This window comes from Malurus melanocephalus, unplaced genomic scaffold, assembly GCF_030028575.1.
Source record: "Malurus melanocephalus ecotype Western Australia unplaced genomic scaffold, MMel_1.1 scaffold_395, whole genome shotgun sequence".
In the NCBI taxonomy this organism is placed as follows: domain Eukaryota; kingdom Metazoa; phylum Chordata; class Aves; order Passeriformes; family Maluridae; genus Malurus; species Malurus melanocephalus.
The window spans coordinates 11,990-37,355 of NW_026623627.1; the positions used below are offsets into that span (position 1 = coordinate 11,990).

The following is a 25,366-nucleotide window of genomic DNA, read 5'->3' on the forward strand; positions in this document are numbered from 1 at the left end:
GGAGAAACTACTGTTTAGGCTGTTAAATCACTGAGTTGTAGCTGGTGTTGCATATGTTGAATCTACTTCACTGCACTGTGTATTCCATGTGGAATGACTCAGARGAAAACAGCAGTCTAGTCTAACATATATAGTCTCTGGATATATGTTGGCTGGGGTTCCTGGCTTGTAGACAGCAATATATGAGAAAAAATGAAACACTAGAGAAAAAAGATTATATAAGGAAGAATCTATTCATATCAAAGCAGATTGTTTCTTACTGTYTTTCCCCTGAGCAGTCATTACGATAGGTCTATTTACAAATGTAAACATAAAAAATAGAAATAAATGTGTATCTCTGTATAAATCTGTGAGCTTTACTCTCAYTGTGRTGAGAACCYRAAGCATCATCTTTCATWGCAGAAGAAAGAAAACTTTCAAATGGGAAGGGGAGTAGGGGGAAAAAGAGCATAGGGTAGGCATGGTGAAAAATTTGCCCTTAATGCCTTCCTTGTYGTCCCAGCAGAAATGGGAGAAGCCCATAGTTTGCCCTGTAGAAAAAAAAAATAGTCTGTGTACACTGTGCAATAACTGATCTCACAATGTTCACTTTATCTTAATTTTCTGTGGAGGACAGAGTACCAGATATCTGATGTCTCTACAAAGTACTGAGGAATGCTTGCTTTCCATCTGGAAACAACCTCAACATAGTTACCTGCCTTGAAACGAGCATTCTGGGCTCATTCTAGGTTTACTATTGGGGAACYAGTAAGTGCATTATAGTGGAGATACAGGGCATCATAGAGACCATTTCCATTCCAGTATTTGTGGCACAAGTCTGGAGAGGAGTTTTTGGATTAAATAGATCTAGAATGAAACATGTAGTACCATTTGTTGCATGCACTGAGATCCATTCTTAGAATTATAATTGTTTCAGGGTATATTGACACGTATTTTTTTCCCATTAGTTTGAATTTTTAATGCACTRATTTGAAATGCGGTGGGCAGATTGGGAAATCTGACTGAACCAGATTTACAATAGTTGTATCTTACAATTCTTTAAAAAATGGATCCTTCTTGAGGTAACTGTAACTAAARACACAAATGAGGGCATGATAACATACTAATTTTTAAATTTATATTTAGCCAGTTTGATTTTGTTGTTGCTTTGCTTAGAATTATAATCCTTCCCTTTACCTTCCAAAGCGCTGAGCCATACCTTGGCCTTTCTAAGCTCCACTAGGATCCTTCACTAACTATTTTAGAATGTGGTTTTGATGTGTTTAGGTTTTTAATTTTTACATCGCCTGCATGATTTTTTTGGTGAAAAATGTTCATGTGGTTTTGTTAGAAATGAACAGGAATTACATCTTAATGACAAATAATTAGCTTCAAAAAGCAAGTGATGGGAACCCAATGTGCTATTGTTGCCTTAAACATACTTGCTTTGGGGGAATATGGTAATAAAATGTCCACAAGTGCAAATTCAACAAAAAGTAGAAATTTTGRGGATATAAAAAGAGCTCATTATAGAATCTCAATACTATTCTGAGATGTTACTTCTAGTTCTAGAAAGTCTGAGGAAGTATTTGAAAATTAACAGTGAATAAGTTAGCTTCGAAATATTAATTAAAAATTACTRTTACTTTTCCAATTACGATAATACTCTTCATTATTAATTAGATCATTCATTGTCATAAATAATGCTCACCTCACTTAAAATTTCTCTCCAATCTCACTTTGTGTTACGGAAACAGTTCCTGAATTTCTTATCTTGTGTAACTCTCTCCGTGTGTCACCAGACATCCTCTGCCCATGTAAGGATGAGGTGTGTTCAGCTATCTGCTTTGTACAGCATCGGTAGAAGTTCTCTGTAAAGGAGCAGCCTCTGGCCAGGCTAAGGAATTCCAGCAGCTCTGGCATTTCTGTGTGGCTTTGCTAGTTATGGAGAAGGCTCCACATAGGAAATGGGTACCCATACTTGGAATCCAGTCAGTTCTGGAAGCAGTGAATSCCATGAGTAGTTTTAYCTAGACAGTGTTTTCAAGTACCTTRTGTCAGAAATTGAGTAAGATAYGTTGTATGAATGTTGCATCTGGTCTTGTCATTTATTCAAATATTACYCTGCTTGTGGGGAAGACCTTGATTTTTAAATACATAATATTTTCYTAGAGGCAAAGTGCGATAGCTGGTGTTGTGGCAGAGTTGTGAATTTAAGGTCAGAGCTCAGGAACTAGGGAAATTGGATTTTTTTTTTTTTCAGTGCATAATATTTTATTCTCAAAGCTAGTCCAGTGTTAATGAGGGCATTTGTATTTAGTGTTTTGGATAACTTTTGGTGAAATTATAATTCTCTTTAATTTCTCAAGCCGTTAGTATTGAAAGAAGCCTTTGAATTGAGAAGAATTATACTGTGATTTAGTGAAGTACAGGTGTATGCTTATAAAATTGGAATGACATAGTAATTGCTTTATTGCCGGGTCCATCAAAAAAACAAAATMGGGAGAACTGTAAAACTCATTTTTGTAGCCAAAGGTATTCAATGGAGGTTTGCTACCAAAAATGAAATTTTGTATATTTATATCATTAGTGTCAGACTATTACTGGGTTTTTTGATGTTCAGATATTTATATCTCTTAGTACTAACATAAATCAGACTTACTGAGTGGACTTGCATTGAGTGGGCAGCATTGGAACTCAGTCCCCAGTACCAGATTTCTATAGTGGAGGAAAATCTATTCAAGTTAGAAGTGTGCCTGACTCTTCAAAACTATTCACCAGTAACTGTGGTTAGCATATTCTTACCAAAAGTTGGCATTGTTTTTGTTGAATGTTGATGATGTTCRGTAGATGTTAACTTTGATTAAGATTGAAAGCAGATGTGATATCTTCTAGTTTATGACTTTGCCAAAMGTATTAAAATGTATAGTTGGAGAAGCACTAGAGAAGAGAAAGTGGAAAAGAGCTGTAAGGGAAGAGAGTCTTCAGGTTCACATCTGCTTTTCCTTATGTTCTGCTGCAAGAAGCAACATGAAAACACTAATTATCCTCTTAAGGGGATACTTATGTAGATATATTCATATAYCCTTCTCAGCACTGCATACATGGGCACATTTGTGCATACTTTAAAGAAAGGTGAACAGTATGTGCTTGGAGGAAACACACAATCACCWGGCTGCTGTAAGCACATCTCTGGAGCAGTTCTTCATTTAATGTAACTGACTCTAGTAAACTGATATATGTAATTTTRAGATTCTGTTACTTTTGCCTGTTATTACTCCCGTTGTCAGTGGATTACAAATGTTGCACTTTAAAATTGATAGCTGGACTTTTAGGGGGTCCATGCATTCTTTTGAGACTGAAGATTTCTATAGGTGCCAGATGAAGATACAGCTATGTGACCTGTCCAGGACACTTTATTAAAGAAGCGAAAATTTCACTTGTTTCAAAGGTCTTTTWAGGCTTATGTGCAGATTGCAACCCAGCTCTTTAACTTGGCCTGGAACCAGAAAGGCGATCAATGCAGTATGTTTAGGAAATCCTGGTTATATTGTATTCGTTAATGGTTTAACTCAGAGTTCAACAGAGGCTCATAATTCCTCCAAAGGCTCTGGATATTTTTGAGGCATAGTCTTATGTTGGAATAGAGTTTGCCTCTCTGCTGAGTTGAGGTCTCTGTGACCTGAAGGCCAAGTTCTGCTTTGGTTATTCATTATAGGACAGCAGAAATGCAATCAGACTCTGTATGGGTTCCTTTCATGCCACTGGACTTCAGAAAGGACTTTTTTTTTGCTGGGTTGCAGTCCTTTGAGTTCATAGAACATGTCCTCTGAAAATAGAATAGCTTCACCCAGTGCAAGGTAATGTCTCTGGAAGACCCACAAACTCCTAAACAGCTTTTGGCTGTGTCCAACCCACAAACTGCAAACAGCTTTGGCAGTGTCCAAGTGTATTCTTGCTGTCCAAAGTCAGATTCAAAGTAATCACAAAACTTTCAAAAGCTGTGTCACATGTTAACCATACTTTAAAAGGAGGGTTGTAAATGATAYGTTTGTGTCAACAACTCAAGAGATTTTTAGTTATCTTTTAGAAAGATTTAACATGCTGGACTTCAGCAGAGTTTTAAATTGAGTATCTGGAAGCTGCATGAWGTTGTCCCTATTTAAAGCAGGCCTGTGTTAGGTACAATTTCTCTCACATACTGCTGTGTTATGACCTACTCATTAGGAAGTATTTTTTCCTGGTATTTTTGTCAGAACTAGTTAACCCATCTCTACAGTTGTCAAACTTTCAGAATTAAAAACTGTGCTTTCCTGTAACAGTATTTTTGATAAATGTACTATTTCATTTTAGGTACATTCCTGAAAATGGTTGTTGAGGAGTTTGAATCTATGCGTGGGAAGATCCCAGTGAAATGAAAAAATAACCTAGGGAAGCTAGCTTAGGTCAAATATATTAAGATAGCAGCAGAACATTTATGCCAATTGCATACCTATTAAATTATTGACAGAAGCCTGTTTGTGTCTTAGATTTTTTGTTTCTTTGGTTGGTTTTTTTGAGTGGGAACATTTTCCAATGAGGAGATGCTTTTTGTACTGAAGTATTGCAAATGTGTGRAAGTAGCAGGAGTTACAGTCAGTCATAAAAAATCTATAAACCAATTCTTACTTTAAAAAAAAAAAATCCCTAAATAAGAAATAAGATTATTTAATGAGTTCTRTTATTTACATCTGCTTACCTAATGTGGTCAATGAACTTCAGTAAAAGTAAAGCAATTGAGTATAATCTTACCATTTAGATTGGTCTGTTTATAGTTAAATAGTTTCACCTGAGAGAGCAGCTTGGMTCAAATTACTATAAAGTAGAAGTTAATCTGTGGGAACTTGGAACCAAAAGGTTTTATGATGAAAAAATGTCTAGATTAACCCAATATATATGCAAAAGAAAAGCTTATATATAGTTTGTCTTGCATACTTACTATCTCCTTAATGAAACATCAGAATTTTCTCTGCCTTATTAAAATKAAATTGTTTGTATTAAGTCTGAAGTGTTTACTCAGTAGTGGTACTGAAACTCCTACGCTTAATATTTTATGCGCTATTGTTGCTGTCTCCTGTTTGTGATTTCACATTTTGTTGATGGCTGCTCACTGGTGAAAAGGTGATGCAGGAGATCTTGATCAAGCATTATATATGGATATTGCAAGCGTTAAACCTCTCCCTGGTTTAATGATGCTGGGTTTTTTTTCCTAACTGCTCCAATCAATTAGGAGTGTAAATCGGGTAGGGAGTAACAGTTAGGAGTTTAACCCAAGAGGTCTGGATGTGTTGGTCTAAAGAGGTATTTTCCCAGTAAAGTTAGGGACATTTTAGATTTCCAGAATTCTGAGATCATCTTCTGGAACGTGTGTTCTGCTCCCCCACTCCTGCTCTCCAATCCCCTGTTGCTCCCAGAGAAAGGGCTTCCAGCTGGAAGAGGCATGACTGGGAATGAAATGAGTTCTTCCTTGGAATTATCAAGTTACTTTGGAATTATCATTTATTAAGAATAAAGGAACATGGAAATTTTAGTCAGAGCAGGTGGACAGGTGCTACTTGGTTGTCAATGGAGAAATACCATTAAAATTGAGTGGGTAAAGATAGATGTTAAAGCAAAACAATGCTGTTATGGAAGATATGAAAATGCAGTGATGATTGAGAAACAGTCTAGAGGTCGAGGTGTAATTTCTTACTAGGAAAATTCTGAAGCATTGTTCTGAATTCATTTGAGCAAATTGACTAACAACCTTCCTGTTTTGCATATGGAAGTAGCTTGGCTGATGAGTGTTGTAGCAAAGGACTGCCTGCTGTGGGCCAGGAGAACCTACTTAGACTTCTCATCTCATGAGTGCAGTTTTTACCAAAGTCCTCACACTCTCCRTTCCACAGTCTATGAATTTATGCACACTTCCTCTTGATAAATGGGRTCATTTGGTTTTACATGTTTGTCCCTGAAAGACTGAATTTATGCTGAAGGGAAATTTGTGTTCCACATATTCTTATCTCCCTGAAATTGATCTTCTCTCTTTCTGGRCTTTTGGCTGGATGTACAAGTAAATCAAGGGCTGTAAATATCTGTGGGGAGCCTGTGTGAAGAACTTCCATTGCAGAATAACTTTATTACTGGTTTGCAGTAGCAGCTTCGCCTCTTTGCCAGAAAAAGCAGCAGAGAAGGACTGCTACATTTGCCAAACAAGGCATTAAYGGGGTCTTGTCATTGGGAAGGAATGATGGCTGGGAAGTACTTCTGCAGGGCCTCACCAATAGGGATAATTGATTTTTGCTGTCTGTCATTGAGTGTTCATTGTGTGTACCAGTCTTCATGTGAGGGTTTAATTATTGCTATGGTTGGAAGTTTAGCCCAATACTCCGGCTGCCAGAAGCTCATAGTGAATTATTTCTGTGCAATGAAATGAGTTTTAAGGGAAAAGGKTAAAGAAAAGGGTTACAATTTGGTTTCTGTTTTGAGCTTAGTTTATCATCTAGTGCTTTTGAAACACGTAAAATAATTTAGAAGGCTTTCTGTGTATTTCTGCACATTTCATTTATATATTTTGTAGAGAATACTGAGTCCCTATTTTGTCCTAGATTTTATATGAAGCCCATTATTTCAGGTCACAGAGCAAGAAGTAGAATTGMCTAGAAAAATCAGTTTTAAACATTATCTTGACATGTTGTTGAAAGTCTGTGGCTGTTTAATGAAAAAAAAAAGGAAGAAAAAAAGAGCAGGARTAGGCTACTAGAATGGTTAGGTAATGACAGCTATTATAAACAATTATTATGATGATTCCTTAAACATTGCTTTTTACTGTCATGTTTGCATCTCAAGTGGGAATTCTCTTTCCTACACAAAAGCATCTCTTYCCTACACAAAAGTGAATGTTTCTGTGAAATTTTCAACAAAACCAACAAAAGCGTTTTTCTGTAATAGAAGGATGGGGAACATGTTCTCTTTCAACTCTTTTTTCATTTGATCAATTGCATCCAATAAAAAGGGAGAAAAAAGAAAGAGACTGGAAGATGATCATATCTTTGCTAGGGAGGTGTGAATGCTGGTTTTGGTCTGAGCAAGTTGCAGTTGTTTGAAGACATGCATGAATATGAATCACTTGTGATGTATATTTCATCCAAAGACAGAGAGGCAGGCTGCAGTATGTTATTCCCATGAAGGGGTACCTCTGGTTCATGCCCATGAGTAAGACTTCAACCGGTCTCACACAACCCATTAAAGTGTCCATGGAAATAACATCACTGCAGTCGATATTTAATCCTGCCCACTGATGCACTGAGTAAAGCTGTGCCTTACAGGTAGACCAAATGGATGAAGGTGAGTGCTGATTGATCCCTTTACTGCAGTCTCATTTAGCACAGGAGTGACAAATGATGAAATTTGATGGCRTGCAGTTTTTATTTTTTTCTGTAGCTGTGAAAAATACATAGGCTTGGATGTGATTTCTTAATAATGTGAAATCATTACTTTCTTTTGTGCTCACATCTTCCTCAGTACCAGCAAGCTGTAAACTAAAAGCTGCAARTAAGTGTTCTCTGCATTGTACATAGAACAGTGTCAGTGCATAATGACACTGAATAACCCTAGCCCCCTAAATGCCTTTAGTAGAGTTGGTGTGGCCCCYGCTGAGGAGTACAGTAAGCAAAGAGAGTGTGTGGTTTTCACTGTAAAGGGTTTTGATGTTCTGCCTCCTTTGCTGTAGGTATTAATGCAATGAGAGCAAATAATGCAAGCCAATAGCACATGGAGAAAAATAATGGGAACTTGTTATGAATAAATGTAATTGCATATTTCATGCTTTGCTTTTTGTAACAAGTCCATCAAGTCAAACACTAAAATTCATTAATTAAATACCATTTTCCCACAGAACTCAGTGACTGGTTAGCAGCCCTTAGAATATTGGTACCATTATCCAGATTGGTCACAGCCCAGTGCAGAGCAGCATTTGGCAGTCARGTCAGGCTGTGATTACTCGAATTGATGAACTTGATGGACTGGCAGTGGAAAGTAGAATGTGCCCTATGGCTCTGGGCTGACTGCTGTGTTATTTCAYCAGGCCTGTAGCAATTAAGTCAAATCATGCTGAGGAACAGTGTCTCCCTTAACTGCATGGTAACTATTCAGGCTTTGAGCATCTATGGCCTTGTCCATCAAGTGCTATGCTTTTACGGTCTTTTGAAGMGCTCCTTGGCCCTAAGCAAGGGAAATAAAACATTACCTTGTCTAGCAGAACAGGACTGTTTAGATGGGAGGAATGTTTTCATTGAGAAAACATACTCTGATTTGATAGTGTTTGTCTAAATCGATGCCAAAAAGGAACTGAATGTACAGRTAAAAATATTCATTAAATGTTTAATCCAGAAAATATCAGGTAAAGGCAAATCTCAAGTTATATTAATAGGATTTTTTTTCTTTTAATTTGTTTTAATTCTTTGTTAATGGTTTTGCATAATGAGGATCTTTATCTGTCTATCTGTCCATACAGTGCGTGGGCATATCATGCCCTGTGTCATGGCACTTCTAGGAAGGTTATATGYACTAGATTATGTAATTAAAGCTACTTTTGCCATTTAATTTAGGAGCATCTCTTGGGGGAGCTAAGTCTTTAGTCTGTGACTGGAAAGAAGGAGCTGACTCTAAAGGGCATCTGACTTAGATACTAAAATAACCTGTTGGCTGAATATAAACCGGTGGTGTGTGCTCCCAGGCTGGAAGGACAGCCGTGTCCTGGGCTGCATCAAAGCAGTGCGGCCAGCAGGGAGAGGGGGGTGATTCCCTCTCTCTGCTCCACTCTAGTGAGACGCCAACTGCAGTGCTGCATCCAGCTCTGGGACCCCGGCACAGGGAGGACAGGGACCTGTTGGAGCAAGCCAGAGGAGGCCACCAAGATGATTAGAGGGATGGAGCACTTCTCCTATGGGGAAAGGCTGAGAGAATTAGAGTTGTTCAGCCTGGAGAAGAGAAGGCTTTGGGGTGACCTAATTGCAGCCTTCTGGTACCTGAAGCCTACWGAAAAGATGGAGAGGGACATATTACAACAGCATTTAGTGACAGGACAAGGGGGAGTGGCTTCAAACTGGAAGAGAGTGGTTTAGATGAGGTATTAGGATGAAATTGTTTACTGTGAGGGTGATGAGGCACTGTAACAGGTTGCCCAGGGAAGTTGTGGATGTGCCATCCCTGGAAGTGTTCTTCAAGATCAGGTTGGATGGGGCTTTGAGCAACCTGGTCTAATGGAAGGTGTCCCAGCTCATGGCAGGGTGGTTAGAACTGGATGWTCTTTAAGGTCCCTTCCAACCCAAACCATTCTATGATTCTGTGTATCTGAGGTACCTGATGTGGTASTACCTGTTAAAACCTCTCTGTGTCCAAACAATATCATACTTGTCTACAACCTCTATAGAGCCCACTTCTCCCTGTTTTGTCACTTGTTTTTTCTCCTGCTTATGGTTTGGTATATGGAAATGTGATATTTATCTTTTGACAGATATTGCTTAATTTTGCCTTCAGCTTGTTTTCATATAATCTATTTCATACTGGTTTTGTTAATATTGCCATACTTAAGATATATGCTCTCTCCCCAAGGCATTGTCTGAATCTGCTTTCCAAATAGCATTGTGTATATAATCCTACTGAATTGCAATTATACCCACCAATCAAAATTCATGACTCTGTAGAATTGCTGCCTTGTAACTACACATTTCATTCTTTATTATGAGGTTTTTGGCAGTATAACTGGCAGCCTGTAATCAGCTGGTGTGCAGGAATTTTGGAGTTCCAGGGCTGTGAGAAATAATCTGTGCAAGTCACAGCTCAGGCTAACTTGTCTTGGTGACAGTAGCAGAATCACAGAATAACAAGAGGTTAAGGAGGTGAACATGGAGCAGGCAGATGGTGTGTAGGTAAACTGGTTATTTTTGGAAGTGACACTTAGACAAAGTTCAGAAATGTGTAGCACCAGGAACAATTTCAAGGATTASAAGAACATATTACATAATACCAAAGTAGTAATCATTTAGACAGGGAGTAGCTGGGTAACTAGACATGGGTTTATGGGTGGGATATGAAGCAGGAGAAAGCTTAGTCTCTTTGTGCTGTGTGGCACCAGGCCACTGTAGGAAGTGCCCCCAAGGTCTCTCTGTGCCTCCTCTCCAGACCAACCTCTGGATGGTAGACACGTACACAACTTAGTAGTTACTAAAAGATTTGGTAAAGGTGTAACTGCCTTGTTCTACTTTCAATTTATCAAATGATGTTTTTCAATTTTTTCTGAGTCAGGTGGAGTCATGTTTTAGGAAAGTGTGCTTTTGCCAGAAGCAGGTATCTGGCTCCCAAAGATTAATCTGGTAGTTTCTTTTTGGCTTATATATTTGCAGGCTCTCAGACTCTGTGCAGTTGAATGTTCTCACTTGATCTTAAACTTGATCAAGTGAGATGATAACTTGATCTTAAACACTAATTTTCAAATGCTCCAAACTAAATTATCTTTTTTTTTCTTTCAAGAGATGGAAATGTTCAGTTAAACTGGTTGTTCCCCTGGCATTTTTTGAGGCTGTATGTAGGTGTGCATTCATGAAGTTTCACGAAGGGCCAAGAGATGGTACATGGTTTGTTAAGAGGTGAATTTTAGCATGTAAAGAGATCAGAGAGCTGGGCTGGGATTTTTTCAGCAGGACAGCCTGGCCTGTGTTGGTTTCCCAAGAGTTGCCCATGTAAAATTAATCTGTAAGGATATTAGCATATGAATATTGCAGCTTATGAACCGATAGTCTGGCTGAATAACTTTCCATAACTAATGCCAACACATTGAATGGTTTTCAATACTCCTATCAAATATTCCCTACTTCTGAAGTATGATTTTATCAAATAGTTGATATGTTATTAGACCAGTGAAGTCAGTTACATTCCAAACATAATAGTATGTAAATGAAACTAAAAGTTAATTTTACATTTTCCCTGAGCAATGAAACCACGTCCTGATGGATATTGCATTTTAATGTTCTTTTGGTTGATCATATTATACTTTCTTTCTCCTGTTATTTCCCATAAACAGTATCATTTCATAGTGTTGTAGCCTATATGCTAAATACCGCAGTGAAACAATGGGAATTGTATTGTTCACTCTATACTGACAAATCTCTTTGGTTAATATGCATTCAATAAAGATAAAATAGCAAATGTTATTAAACCAGGGAAAAACACAATGAACRTTATTAATGTGTTTTTTTCATAGTGTTATGCATGTACCACTTTTCTTTTCTTTTCTTTTCTTTAGAAATACAATTTTGTTGAAATAAGACAGCAAGGAAAAACTACATCATAAAAGTGCAATAGCAATGAAGATATTTGTTTCAGTGCAGTCTCAAAAGATGAGAGAGCCCATTTCTTTTTTTGGGCCATGAGAGAGAGTATTAAATGCTGTTCTCTGCTTTCAATTAAACAGCAGCATTAAATATCAAATAAAATTTTAAGAATTAATATTTTTTCCTTCCTCAGCCAAATTTTCTCACAGATTTAAAAGTATTATACCCAGAGGAGGAATTTAAAAAATGACTAGCTGCTTTTAATACTTCCATTTCACAGAACTGCAATATTGCCCTTCATCATGAGCTACATAAAGAATCAAATTTGGAAAATCATTTAAGGTGCCTTTACCCTTATCTGTCTATTAGTACACRTTGTCTCACAGAAGTGTTGGTCAGGATGGGAAGTGCCTGTCCCTTTCAGTGAATGGTTTGTGTTTCAGGAGCCTCATCTGGCTGCCTGGTTTCTGCTCACACTGTAGGGCTGTGTAGTGACTTCAGTGCTGTCACCGTGTTGGGGCTGGGAAGGTCCAAAGGTGGCAGCTGCTCCTTGAAGATCATCACCCAGCTGTGCCCCTGGTGCCCATGRGAGCCAAATGCCACCTCTGTGGAGACTTTGCTGGGAGAGTGTTGGCCGGGGTGGTCACCTCCAGAACAGCAGTCCTTCCACTTGCATCTGCCCCAAGACTGCCTCGTCCCAGCTGCCTTTCCCAGCTGTCCCAGCTGTGGCCAGCGCCAGTGCTGCCCCAGTGCTGCCTTTCCCAGCTGTCCCAGCTGTGGCCAGCGCCCATGTGCTTCCCATTGCCCTGACTGCTGCTATTGAGCTGGCGGAGGTTGTGGTTGTTGCTCCACGCTTTAGCTCCATCTCAGAGCCTGCCAGAGATCTCTGTGCCAAGCTACAGGTCCTGGCGTGCCCATGGTGAGCATTTGTCCTCCTGGAGGGACAGCTGCTGTCCCCTTGCTGGCAGAAGCTGTGCCACCCTGCCAGGCATGGGCCTGGCTGTGTCCTGCCGTGGGACAGGACTGGACTGCTCTCTCCCTCCAAAGCCATTCCATTGGAGAGCTGAGCAGGACAGACCTCCGTATGTATTTTGACTCCTGAGTGCTTGTGTTTGCTGCTTCATGCTGCATGGGAGAAACTTCCTAGGATTCTTCTTTTTTTAAAAAGCAGAAAACTGAAAAACCTGTGCAATTAATAAATTGACCCTGGTTTTGTCCATGCTCTACCCCTTAAAGCACCTCAAAAAAACCTGATTGATTTCAARCCATCATTAAGAATTCTGCTTCTTCTAGGCACTGTAAGTGAGGAAATCTTAAGGCAGGAAAGGGCCCTTCTCTTTGGGAAATAAGGGGTTGGTGTCTGGATTGGTTTTATTATTAGCTCTGCCTCACAGCTTTACCCACTGGATCACTGCTACAGTAACATAATATATAATATATATTTCCAAGTGTCAAGGCTTCTCGTTTAAAGCTTAACTCAATTTTAAATCCATGTGGAARGAGAAGACCTTTAAAATACTTAATAAATTCTAATCTTAATCATATTCATCATTATTAAAATTTGAAATAGGTTGAAATACTTAAGGTAAGTGAAATGAAAAAACTAATAAAGAGTGTGAAACACACTGGAGAAATGGAAGAATAATTGCTAAAGATTAAGAAATCTAAAATGGCAAAACATGAAAAAGCCTTCATTTCCAATAAGCATTTATTTAAAAGTTTTGCAATAGCTTAATAATATAAAAGGAGATTTTACAAATGAATTGGATGTTAAGTGCAGCAGAGTGGCGAGATRTGATTAAATACATTAAAACTTACACTAGTCCTGTCTTTGGGCTTCAGACATGATTTGGGCCTTGTCAGTTCTTGAGAAAGTTTCTTCACCTGCCGGCAAGGAGACAACATTACTATTGCTGTTGTTGTTAATAATAATTATTATCATTGTGATAATAGTACTTTTTGAGAAGGAATGCCTAGAAGTAGCAAGGTACAGACACCAGCTTGCTAAGTTGTGTACAGGCTAAACAAATGATTTTTCTCTTCCAAAGAATGTGTAATCTAAGCATGAAAGGAAGGAMCTCTTTGGTTTTATTTAAAAATGATGCTCAGATAATCAAAATGTTTGGCTTCTACTGTTTCATATTTTTATTTATTTTTCTGCTAGTGAATGAAAAGGGGTATTTGAATGGTGCACTTCACAACGTAGTCTATGGGAGAAAATGGCATTAAATCTTTTAAAAATTGAAACTAGTAATTTTATTTGTATTTTAGGGATTACTTACCTTGACCATGCTGGTTCAGCACTTTTCCCAGAGAGTCTACTTGAAGCTTTTACTGATGACCTCAGAAACAATGTTTATGGTAAGTGCAAAGCAACACTTGCATTAGTCTTTTCAAGTTTCCATCTAAATCATTCAAAACTGACTTCTTRGAAGAGACCTTCTGCAGGTTTTTTAACAGTGCAATAGAATAGTTGGAAGGCCAGTGATTTTACAAAGGAAGCCTAGGCCCTTTGTGTCTTCCCTGGCTTTATTCTTTGGTGACCAAGGATGTGTCAATGTTGGTGAAGAAAAATGAAAAATAGCATGTCTGTTGCCTCAGAGCTAGGGCACCAGGCTTGGGATAAAAAATACATTGTAGCTATAAGCTGTTCATTTTTTGTGGTTTTTTCCACACAAAATGCAAACCTATGCAAGGTCCTTATGCAAGGACCAGAATCCAGAACTACCCTCCTTCTCAGTGAGAGTCATCAAAAAGAACTTATACTGTGACTCAGTATAARCATTTTATTCAGAAGAAAGCTTAGCTCAAAGATCTCAAGAGAATTTAGGCAGAGAATGGGTGCTGTACCTCTCTCCATTAGGCTTTGGTGCCTGTTCATAAAAAGGATAGGTATTGCCAAAGCAATCGTGCACAGAAGAATGTGAGTAAAAGTATCTACAGAACTGTGTAATATCTGGGTGGAGATTTAACTATTACAGCACCACTTGTAATTACTTCAGCCCCAGCTCGTCTACCTAAACCTTTCATTTCTTTCTGATGTAATTATATAGCTGAGAATCACATACTGAGAATGATTTTATACRAAGTCAACAACATGCGTTGTTTAAGAAATACAGTTACTGAGATAATTTACATTACAGTGAGTCATGCTCAACCAGAAAAAAAKATACTGCACAGTATTATGCTGTGAGTAGTCCCACTGAAATAATCAARTTTCCTGTGGTGTGTTACTAGCTGAGGGTCATGTGTCCCTTTTTGCTGGTTTTGTGTCTTTCTTATGCTCCCTGATGCATGGAGCAAAGGGATTCCCCACTTGGGAGCGAGGTACCRGTGCTTTACAAGGAAAGGCTTGTTCACTCCAGCGCCGGCACACTTGTGSTTATCACCTGGGCACACCACTTGAGAGTTTCAGGTAGTTTTCATTTTCAATGTGCCATCATATAATTTCCCCCTATTCTTTTTTCCTGAATGCTGGCAAGGCTGATATCCAGAGCATGAATTTAAGTTCCACTACAAAATAAGTGTTATTCTTGATAGGGATAGGGGCTTTTTGCTGTTATAAAAAAATACATTGGTTTGATTACATTCAAGATCTCTTATTCAAATGCATGCCAGTGATACTAAAATGAATGTTCTGTCACCACAGACATTGTAAAGTRAAATGTATGCACTCTGATCTTAGTTATTTCAAACAACATTGGKCTCAACCCTTTTAATAAGTATCATCTGTGGCAGGAAAAAAATTAATTTGTGAATCAATTGAGTGCTTGTGAATAGAAATAATAGTACTGCCAGTTTGGAGCAGATTTGCATAGTACCTATAATGCTATAGGAGAACAAATTGTGTCTTTTTATTAGTGTCTTCATCTAAAATGACGAAAGAGCTCTAGTATGGTCAATTCTCTTTTCAGTTACWTCTCATACTCTGAGGACAATAAATGCTGTATAGAAAGAGTTAATTTAACAAACACAGATGTGAATGAAGGGGGAATTTGACTTGCAGCTTTTTTATTTTCTTGGTGATAATACACAGGCCCAAAGAACTGCAGTTTAGCTGTTGCATGTGTAAATGAGGAAATATAAGTAAGAGATAGTCTCACTTCTAAATTGAAACTATTTGAATTGGAAATTACAGAAATGCAACATCAGACATGAAAAGTGTAAGTATCAGTTTTGGGTTTGAGCTCTAAAATGAATATTTTTAACACCTTCAGTCAACAACTTTCAGCAGGRTAATTTTTAAATTTTAAAAAGAGTAGCTAATATTGGAGCCTACTGCAAAAACTGTATTAGTATAGCAATWTTTTCTGATTCCTTTTCCAAACAGTTCAGGCATGTTCTCTAAGTATTTGCTAACAGCAAGTCTGCTGTGATTGTGTAATCTTTTTTGCTCAAGAAGATAAAATCATGCTGTCTTAGTTGTTAAACATGCTTGTTCAGAGCTGGGCTAAGGTGGCTACTAATTTTGCAATAAAATTTAAATTTYAATGAACTATTTAAATTTCAGACACTAAAACCCCCAGGATTAATTCTGCTGTCCAATCCTGAAGGTCTGTTATCTCCAGAGCCTATCTTTTGCTTCTTGGCTGCTGAGTGAATACTTTTATGAATGTGCATTCTCTGTAGTTTTTCCTAGTATAATTGYGCGTGTGCAGTTTCCTTTTCTCTTTAAGGGAACTGCCTAAGTATTAGTAAGAGATCCARTGGAAGTTTCCAGGTCTGTCCTAATTGCTTTACCCTGTCGTGTGTCCCTTCTCTTGACTRAGGAGCTTCAGGGCATTGCTGTGAAGTATGCATTGAAGCTTTTTTTTATCATCTTTCAGGCTCACTTGGTGTAATACTTTGATAAAAGAGAAATTTAATAGCAAAATTTTGATTWATGATTAATTTCTGTATCTCTCTTGTCTCCTAGGCAACCCTCATAGTCAGAATATCAGCAGCAAGCTGACATATGACACAATAGAGCATGTCCGATACAGGTAGAATCATCTTTTTTTTTTCAGATGCTGTAAGATGTGCTTGATAGTTTTCATTTTGGTTTGGTTTGGTACTGTTTTGATTACTTTGATGTGGTGCCTTTTTCTAAGGGTCATCTGTCATACCTAAAGGAAAACCTCACTTTAAAAACACAAGGGATTTGGACAATCAAATGTTGGATCATATCAGTTGTTTTTCTCCCAAATGCCCCAATTCTCAAAGTCTTGTACTTAATTTAGTGCTGTAATACAAGTTCACAGTTTTAATTAAGATATAGGACTTGGAATATCAGAAGCCATTATTAGTGAGATGATAGGGTAAGAYAGTGAGGTGGGTTCAGGTGCAAGACATGGTTAAAATTTAGATAATATTAAATAGTTCATAATGGCTTTTGAGATTTTACAAAAAGCCTATGGGAATGTGTGCACTCTTCTACACAGGTACCTACTTCTGCTGGGGTAATAAAAAAACCTTCTAAATCAGTTTCAGTATAATTTTTGAGCGTAGGAAGGAAAAAAAAGGTAAAATTGAGTGTTGGGACTTCTGGGTATAGATAAGGAAGTGAACTGGGTCTCTAAATAAAGTATTCCTTTGAAAGTTCAGGATGGAGTGTGCTGAAGGTGCACTTTTTGTCACTGATTTATACCAYGATGAAATATAAAACTTAGGGACTTGGTTATTGGTTTTAAGGATTTGTTGCAGGAAACTCTGGCTCTTTTACACAGTATGTCTTTATCGAAGAATGTGTATGCTTYGAGTTTATTTGCCTGCTTTGAATGACACTCTTAAAGGAAGTAAAGAATGTCATGGATTCCTCTTATTTTGTCTTCTTTCTTGAAAGTAAATGTTTCTTAGTAAATGTTTCTCCAAAACACATCACATCACAGAACAGAACACACAAAACACATCACACAATTCAGATCAATAGCATTGTATTGTTCATAGTTGTAATGAAGAAAATCTGTTTTACACCTTTCTGCTGCATTTTCTCCAACTCTTTTTWTGAGAATGTAAAAAACCCAAGACTTCTAGCTGGATGCTGCTTCTGGCTGTAACCTGTTTCCCTCTTYCCATCACCAGCTTTCTGGCGAAAGTATTTATTTTTACTTCTACCACAACCCTCCCTTAATGCTATGCAGGATGACAACGTATTAATGTATGGCCAAACAAAATGAAAGAGACTACCTATGAGGAATAGCTGTTTTCAAAAGCAGACACTTAAAGCCAGTTAGAGCAATACCCACAGCCTGCAGAGTCTTTTGAGCAGACCTGCGTGCTCACATGCAGCGTTAGCGTTCTGATTTCCATTTACTCTCAATGCTGTTGCAATGTTGCTGTTTCACAGTTCTGYTATGAAGGCACAGTAGGAAGTCTAACTGTTTCTAGAATAATTACTATTCTGCTGTGTGTTCTTTGTTGTTAGGGAGTAAGGAAATAGACTTTCACTGTGTAAAAACCTAGATTCCTTTAAAAGAACTTATATGTTCAGCTTGTTTTATTTTGGATCCTGCTTTCAAAGAGCTAGGGACTTTTTTAAGGGCAGAATGGGAAAGGACAAGCACACAGCAGTGTTTGCATTGAGGGTTTTTGTGTGTGTGCTTTAATTTTTTGTTTAAATGCCCTCTGCATCTAAATGAACATTTTCGGTTTCATGCCTGATAGAATTTGTCATCTGTCCCTAAAGAAATTCAGCCATTTTTAATTCCCAATAAAAATTTAAAAAGCATAGTCATCAAAAAGGCATAGTCATAAAAATTCAAGAAGGAAATGCCCCAAAACCACTGCCAATAAGTCAGCTATCCAAAATGCAATAAAAGTATGTTTGAAAAAACTATACTTCTATGCCATTGCATCTAATCAAAGTAAGCAGTGTGATAAAACAGGAAGACAGAAAGCTCTGTCCTGCATCCCAGTGCATAGACTGGATTTTCTCAATGAAAAAAAAACATTCAGCAGATAATTTCAAAAATCTTAAAATTAATTGCTTGCTTGTAATTTGGCTTTTGGCACATGGCTGCAGTTAGAAGTATAGCTTTTTTTTCAATGTTTGACTTCAAGAAAATGGTATTTTATTTTTAAAATTATTTTTTAAAATTTGATTTTCCAATGTGATGGCATAGTCAACTAATTAAAAATTAGTGAAAAGCTTTATTTCAGATTTATGTTTGCTGATATGGGTGATAGCAGCACCAGAATAGATTTTGCTAATCTGGCAGTGTACACTGTTCTGTGGTAAAAAGCTGAATGATTTGGTTTTACCTTCATGTCTGCTTGACAGAGAGAAACCACTTTTGGAATGTGTCTTTGCAAGAGAATAGCATAAATGTTTAAATAATTGAATCAGTGGATGTGTGCTGTGATTTACAAAATTATAAGATGCCTTACCTCTTCACCAACTCAAGTGCAATAAGATCAGAAATAACTATTTTATTCTTAAAAACATTGCTTCTCTTTTCTTGAAGTGGACTGCTGAGTGATTTTTAACATTGTGCTTATCTCAACATTAACCATGAGTGATGCTGAGAAGAGGAAGCAAGAAATGTAATAAACCTTACTGAAATATATTAAATATATGCATCAAAAGATTATAGATGGTTTTTATTACTTTGCTTRTGGATGTATGGCAGTGCCATTGCTCCGCTTCCATCCAGCTAGAGAGCAGGAGTACAATATCTCCTTATGATGCTGCAGTTAATGTAACTCAGAAATTCATTACACTGAGTATTAAATAACCCTTTTCCYATGTGTAAGCATTTTAAAATACTAGATTTCTGAATATTTTAAAACACTGTCCTTGTGGATCTTGCACTTGAAATATCAAATAGGGCWGCAGTGTCTTTTAACCAGAACCAGACTGAACTTTTAGTGTTGTTKGATGTGGAGTGTTTAAGATATACAACAGGTTACTTTTTCATTTAAACACAGCATTGTTGTGATAGAGTTTTGATTTTCATCCTTGACCTTTCAGTTACTGTGACGTGTTAAACTGAATCATACTTTGGGAATTCAAATATATATTTAAAAGAAGGCCAGAAATTTCAGCTATGATTTCRGTACCAAGCATCTCCTAGACTGTGGAAATACGTGTAGTACAGATTTTCTTGCTGAAACTAAAAGGATTGGGCATTGAGCTAAATGGGATCAAGTTCAAATATAGAAGCAAAACATATATTTCTATGAAGGCTTCTCTCAAAATATGTCATCTAAATGAACTGTAAGAGGAGAATTATTTCTGTGGCTGGTGCATATGAACAAAAACAGTGCAGTGGGCTAGCACAAAATGACTGTAAATGGCTTAGTGTTTTAAAAATATATTTGTTTCTGTGGTAAAACACACAGGTGGTACCAGATTTTGCTAAGGAAGCAGTCTCATAAATGCTGTTTATAATTTCATTTGCATTGTATTTTTAGACAACATTTTATGATAGCAAGGTAGAGCTTTACATTCCTTCTGCAAGCATCATACCTTGTGTATGAAATGTTTCCTTCCAAGGTTTTTTTTGGTTTTTTTTTTTAAGTTAACACATTCTGCAATGGTGTTATGTGCAAGAGAGAATTTTTTTTCTGGATTCCCAGGTTTAAGCAGTTCTGTGTCTGAAAACAGAAATGTTGGAACTGATACATACATGAAAATGGGCTGACCTTTCCTACACAGTAAGAAGTAGTGGATGCAGTATCTGCTTAGTATTGATTTGTCCTTTGCAAAGGTCATTGATGGGAGACCGTATGGATGAGTGACATCTGAGCTCTGCATCCTGTCCTCCTTAATGGCACCTATCAACTCAAAAACCTTGTTTTCAGTCTAGGGTGGTTCAGCCCCTTTGCCTGCTTCTTTTAGAACACCATTTGCAAATGCTGCTGTTCCTGATCCCACTGCTCAGTGGGGCAACTCTGAAATACCACTGCCAGCAAAGTCCAGCAAAAGGTCACTATGCTCACTGCTGTGAYGCAGTACATGGCAAATGGGAGAAGCATTAGTAGATAATTATAAATAATGGATAGGTTTTCTGGAGGAGCTTAGGCAAGAGGCGTGATCTTTTTCCTTGTGGTTTATGAAATTATTTAGGTGTGCAATTAAACAATCCTGGTATGTCCACTGTGAGCTGGCTGATAATCCCACTGTGGGCTCTGTCATGTGCTGAGTGACAACACAGCCGGGGCTTTGGTGCAGATGCTTCTTGTTTTCCTGTYAGCCATACTTAGCCTTTTGTGTGAAGGACTCCATTTTATAAACATTAGTTTCCATGCATCAATCCATTATCTTTGGTGGGTTTACTCTGCAATCCTCTATGAGGTAGAAAAAAGCTTCTGGTCAGGRTAACAGGTACTGTCATTTTTGAAAGAGTTAGGGGACTGGTTTAAGAGCAAATAAAATCAGTCTGTTTTACTTAGGAACTTTGCTCGTGGACTTTCAGCTCTGTTTTAATAAATTAATTAATCATTAACTTGATAAGCTGGAGCTTTAGAGAGGAATTTGCTAACACCTTCTGTTACTCTTTTGGTAGTCAGCTTTATACCTTCATAGTTCGTATGTATGGAGAGTAGGAAATAAAATCAGTGCATGCACTCTTGCTGTCTGACTAATCTTTCTTGCGAAGAGAGTCAAATCTGTAATGCTTCATTTATTGAAAGAAATAAATATTTCAATAAAATAAATTAAAATCTGGAGGTCAAGGTTCCTCGTTTATGAGCACAAAGGATGAAATGCTTCTGGGCAATTCTGAGTTTTATTTGTATGGGTGGCTAGAGTGTTTTGCAAAGAGGTCTGAAAATGACTGARTACTAACTTTACTTTTTTTCCCTTCTTGAATCAGAAAAAAAACCCCTCAGGACTCTGCTTTTATAATATTGCTGTGACAAAGGAGCTATGGAGACTAAGTTTRAAAGTGATCTTTCTGTGCCATTGCTCTCTAGATAACATTCAGAGTAAGAAGAGTGGTACAAGCTTACTTGGATTCAGGCCACCAGTCTAGTTCACTTTTTTTTTTAAATGCACACAGCCTTGATGCCTCCTCATCTGCTTTTTTGGCAGGGTACCAATGGCCTCCGTGCCCATGGGGAGGTCTGTGAAAGGGCACATGAGCTGATGGCTGAGATAGTCCAATTGGAACAAAACACATTGATAAAAATAGTAAAATTTCTCCAGTGATAATTCCTTCTTTCCCGCCCTGTCATTTTCTGGGTTTATATGGAAGCTTCTTCCCTCTCCCGAAGCTATACAATACTTACATAAGAATGTAGTGTTCTTCCCTCTTCTGGGTTTGCAGCTGCTTCTCCTAAGAAGCAGCATAGTGAGACAGCAGTGGGTGATGTTTATGGTGACGTTTCTGCTGCCCTGGATTTTCGAGGAGCACAGTCCTTGCCCAGCTGTTGGGAACACGAGCAGTTCCTTTGCCAACTCCAGGGGAGCCTGACAACTTCATTACTGACCTACATGATTATTTGTATTTGAAGTAAGACTTTTGGAAGGCCACATATTTAGCACAARTATAATTTCTGCCTTCCCCTGTGTGCACCTATTGTGCTTGACAATTTTGTTTTGGCTTCAGTGCGCTTCTGTTTCACAGCACAAGTTATGTAGCACTGGAGAGGWGCTCCATCTGACTGAAGTCAAGAAATTTTGAAAGCCACTTTCAGTTATGTATGTTGTTCAAAATTCAGCTGATATTTTTTCTCAGCTGATATTTTTTTGAAGTCTATGAACGCTTTCTGTTTTGCTCCATCTGAAACTGACTCCATGATCCTGCAGCAAGATTTGCACAACTGACAAAAGTTTAACTGACAAAAGTGGTGTTATGTTRCATTTAAAAATGTAACTTTGGGAAATACTAATTCATCTATTTTTTTAGAAAAAATGGATGGGGATGATTTGTTATGTCCCTTTTAAAATAGTGTCTAATAATCTGTCTTTGAAGTTAGCAAACCCAGTATTGAGCTCCATTTTAAATCTTACTCATTTCACTTGTAAAGCAATGTGAGTATTTCATTTATTGTTGTAATTAAACTGTTGGAGACACATTAAAGCATTCCCAAGCACATCTATCGTGGCATCTGTGCCTCAATGAATCTGAAGTTTCTGGTGTCATTTCTGCTGCAAGACAGATTTATTTGCACTCAACCTTTATGTGCTCTCTGAGCCCCACCTGGCTGCACTTTAAACCAGCATATTTGAGTCCCTAAATAGACATCATTTGCACTGAGTCTTTTTGCTCCCATCCAGAATTTTGGGGGTGCAGGCCTTGGACAGCAGAGATCTTTTTGCCTTGGTTAACAAAAACACTCTAGGTAATTAGTTACAATTAGATACAGAAAGGCCAGTTCACAGAGAACTAAAGCCATGGGAAAAAGACAGAGAAAAAAATAAGAAATGAAGCAGAGGAAGAAAAAACTATACGCAATGCTACCCATTGCTACCCATTGCATTGTATGCGAATAGAGACTGATTGTTAATTGTTTGAATTCTTGTAAAATACGAGGCTTCTTTACAATAAAGGGCTTTGTTTACAAAAAACCCCTGAGCAGAATCCATGTCTCAACCACTGGCACTGACTGCCATTTGTGACTCTACTTGTTCTGTTCCCTTGGCACTGTGGTACTGGTTTTGCTGCCACACTTCATGATGCTTAGTGATCTTGATTTTTAATACTTTAAATACTGATATCCACTGAAATAGTTTTCTTTTCATGTCCACCTGAGTGAGTAGCTATTAGTGTTGCTTATGTTTTTRTCATTATGATTGCAGGCTAACTAGTTCATGACTTATTATTTGAATTTTTAATACATATATTTTAACTACTGGTGAACTTCTAATCTCCTGAATATAGCAATGTATTCAGGATCTTCAGCTACTTTTTTCTCCAGAAACAGATATGATGTGCAAGTAGTAGTAACTTCAGGACAGGTGCCTCTKCAGTGTTTTCTCATTTGCGATGTAGCCTTAGAATTATCTACTGTCCTTGTTRCATCAAGTGTAACTGTGGCTGCCTTCTCATCTGTGATAATGCMAATTTTCTTTATGCATTGTTCCAGACTATCTGTAGCTCATCCAGTCTTCTTACAGATGGAGCAAACACATTTACTTTGTCAAATGATGGCACAAGCCTTCAGCTCTCTTTCTCTAATGAGCAGCTTGTTTACAGCAGCCATGCTAGATGCTGTAATCCTAACACTGTTGCGTTTTTTTTTTTGGTTTGTTTTTGTTTGCTTTTTTAATTTTTTTTTTTGCTGCCCTCTTCAACCTGCTGTCTTGCTGAAATTCTCTGTTAATATCCCATGTCTCTTAGTAGTTGTCTGTTTTTCTTCCCCCCAGCACTGAGACTGCTCTTGGCCGCAGGCAGATGCCAGCTAGCTGCATTCATTAAATGTATCATGGCCTGTTACTGAGGTCATGGCTGCCCTGATGAAAACTTTTCTGTGGCAAAAAACAGGCAGCTGCACAGCTTCCAGGCTGCCCAGGGGATGTGTTAAACACCATAGGGAGCAGAGCTAGTGGAGCACTGCAGCAGGAAAAGAAACTGAGGACGGGGAGTGCAGTAGGATGGGTGGCGACTGGCAAAGGCTGATGGTGTGGTGTAACTTATTCACCTTAACCTGGAAGGGATGAGATGAGTGTGTGTGGGCCCAGTTGGGGTTTTGGGGTGCCAGGTTTCAGGACAGCCAGGTCAGAAACATATCCCAGCTGATAAGGTTCAAGAATATGGGAATGCACATAATCTTCAGCGTTTTTGTGTTTCATCTCCAGCTATTATGGAATACTTTTCATTTACCATTGATGACCTTTCCCTATTGGAAGGAACAGAAAACTTCCTYTTCCACTGGGTCTTGAGAAGCCAGTGTTCTTYTGTTCCCACCCCAAAGTTTTCTGTYRCYTATAGGCTTGTGTGGTCTGTWGTACTATTWACCCCTTCTGATGCATTTAAATAGACCAGACCTGTTTTCATAGGCTGAACAAGATATGCTCCTCTAGAGTCTTCTTCCAAAATGCATTCTTCAGCCCCCTCCCCACTCTCAGTGACCCTGTCTCTGGGCTTGATCTGAATTACCTGTGTCTTTCTGAAGTGTGTGACCAAAAGAGAATGGAGTTGTTGAAGTAAGTCCTGCAGTCTGGCAATTGAGGGTTTGGTAATTGAGACAGAATGAAAGATTCTGGAATGGTGGTGTGACYTCATCAAGTATTCTGGGTGCTGTGAGAAAACCAAAAGTATTGTAAAGCCAAGGGAATGGCACAGGCATTTCAAACAAACAGAGGAAATCTGCAAACGCAACAGCTTTCCAGAGAGAAAGAAACCACATCTTTCTGGGATTTTTTCTAGAATGTAATAAATTTTCTGGAACATGATCTTTCTCATTTGTTTTTGTTATGAAATTTCATTCTAGGCTGAAAGTGATAATGTGGTCCATAAACTGGTTGATGTTTAGAAGAATGGAGAAAAAATGAAAAAGGTTTTGAGATTTTGCACAGAGAGTTTTTGTTTAGGGACACCACAACATTTAAAGGAGAGAAAAATAATTGATTAAATGTGATCACATTAAGCATTTAGTTATTTGAAGCTAAATAACGCTAACTTTAATTGGTAATTTGAAATAATAGCAAATTAGTACCCAAAACTCAGATAGACCTTTGTAGTGTATGCTGGCAATACTAGTGAGTGACTTCTAACTTTCATTATTCTTTCTATTGTTTCTCTGTTAGTTCAGTTAATTCAAATTTCTTACCTGTTTTAAATTTTATTTCTAATTTGAAGGTTGTAAGCAAAGATGGTGTCCTTGAAATGAAAGGCTGCCTTTAAGAAGCAGCACAAGACATGGTCAGACACAGGAATATGAAAGATAAATGAAGCAAGACTTTTAACAGAACTGTCTCCTTTATATAAAGGTTAATAACACCTAGTGAATCCAGGTTTAATTTGCTAGATTTTATTAGTGTATTTGGTATGTGTCAAGGCAGAAGAAAATTGCATCATTGATATTACTGAGTGCTAGCTCAATAACATGTTGCAAATAATTTAGAATTTATTGCAAGSTTTTGGATGGTGAGAGTGTTTGGAGGAGTATGA

The 25,366-nt window shown here is 37.9% G+C and overlaps 1 protein-coding gene across 1 annotated transcript in view; it reads left to right on the top strand.

Annotated features, from left to right (window-relative positions):
• The window catches only part of MOCOS (molybdenum cofactor sulfurase), a gene marked incomplete at its 5' end in the record, with an annotated part of 196,907 nt that overhangs the window by 10,493 nt on the left and 161,048 nt on the right, over positions 1-25,366 (top strand). The window contains 2 exons of the mRNA XM_057379247.1: positions 13,602-13,691; positions 16,246-16,312. Coding sequence (XP_057235230.1) covers positions 13,602-13,691; positions 16,246-16,312 — 157 coding nt within the window. The remainder of the gene's footprint in view (positions 1-13,601; positions 13,692-16,245; positions 16,313-25,366) is intronic.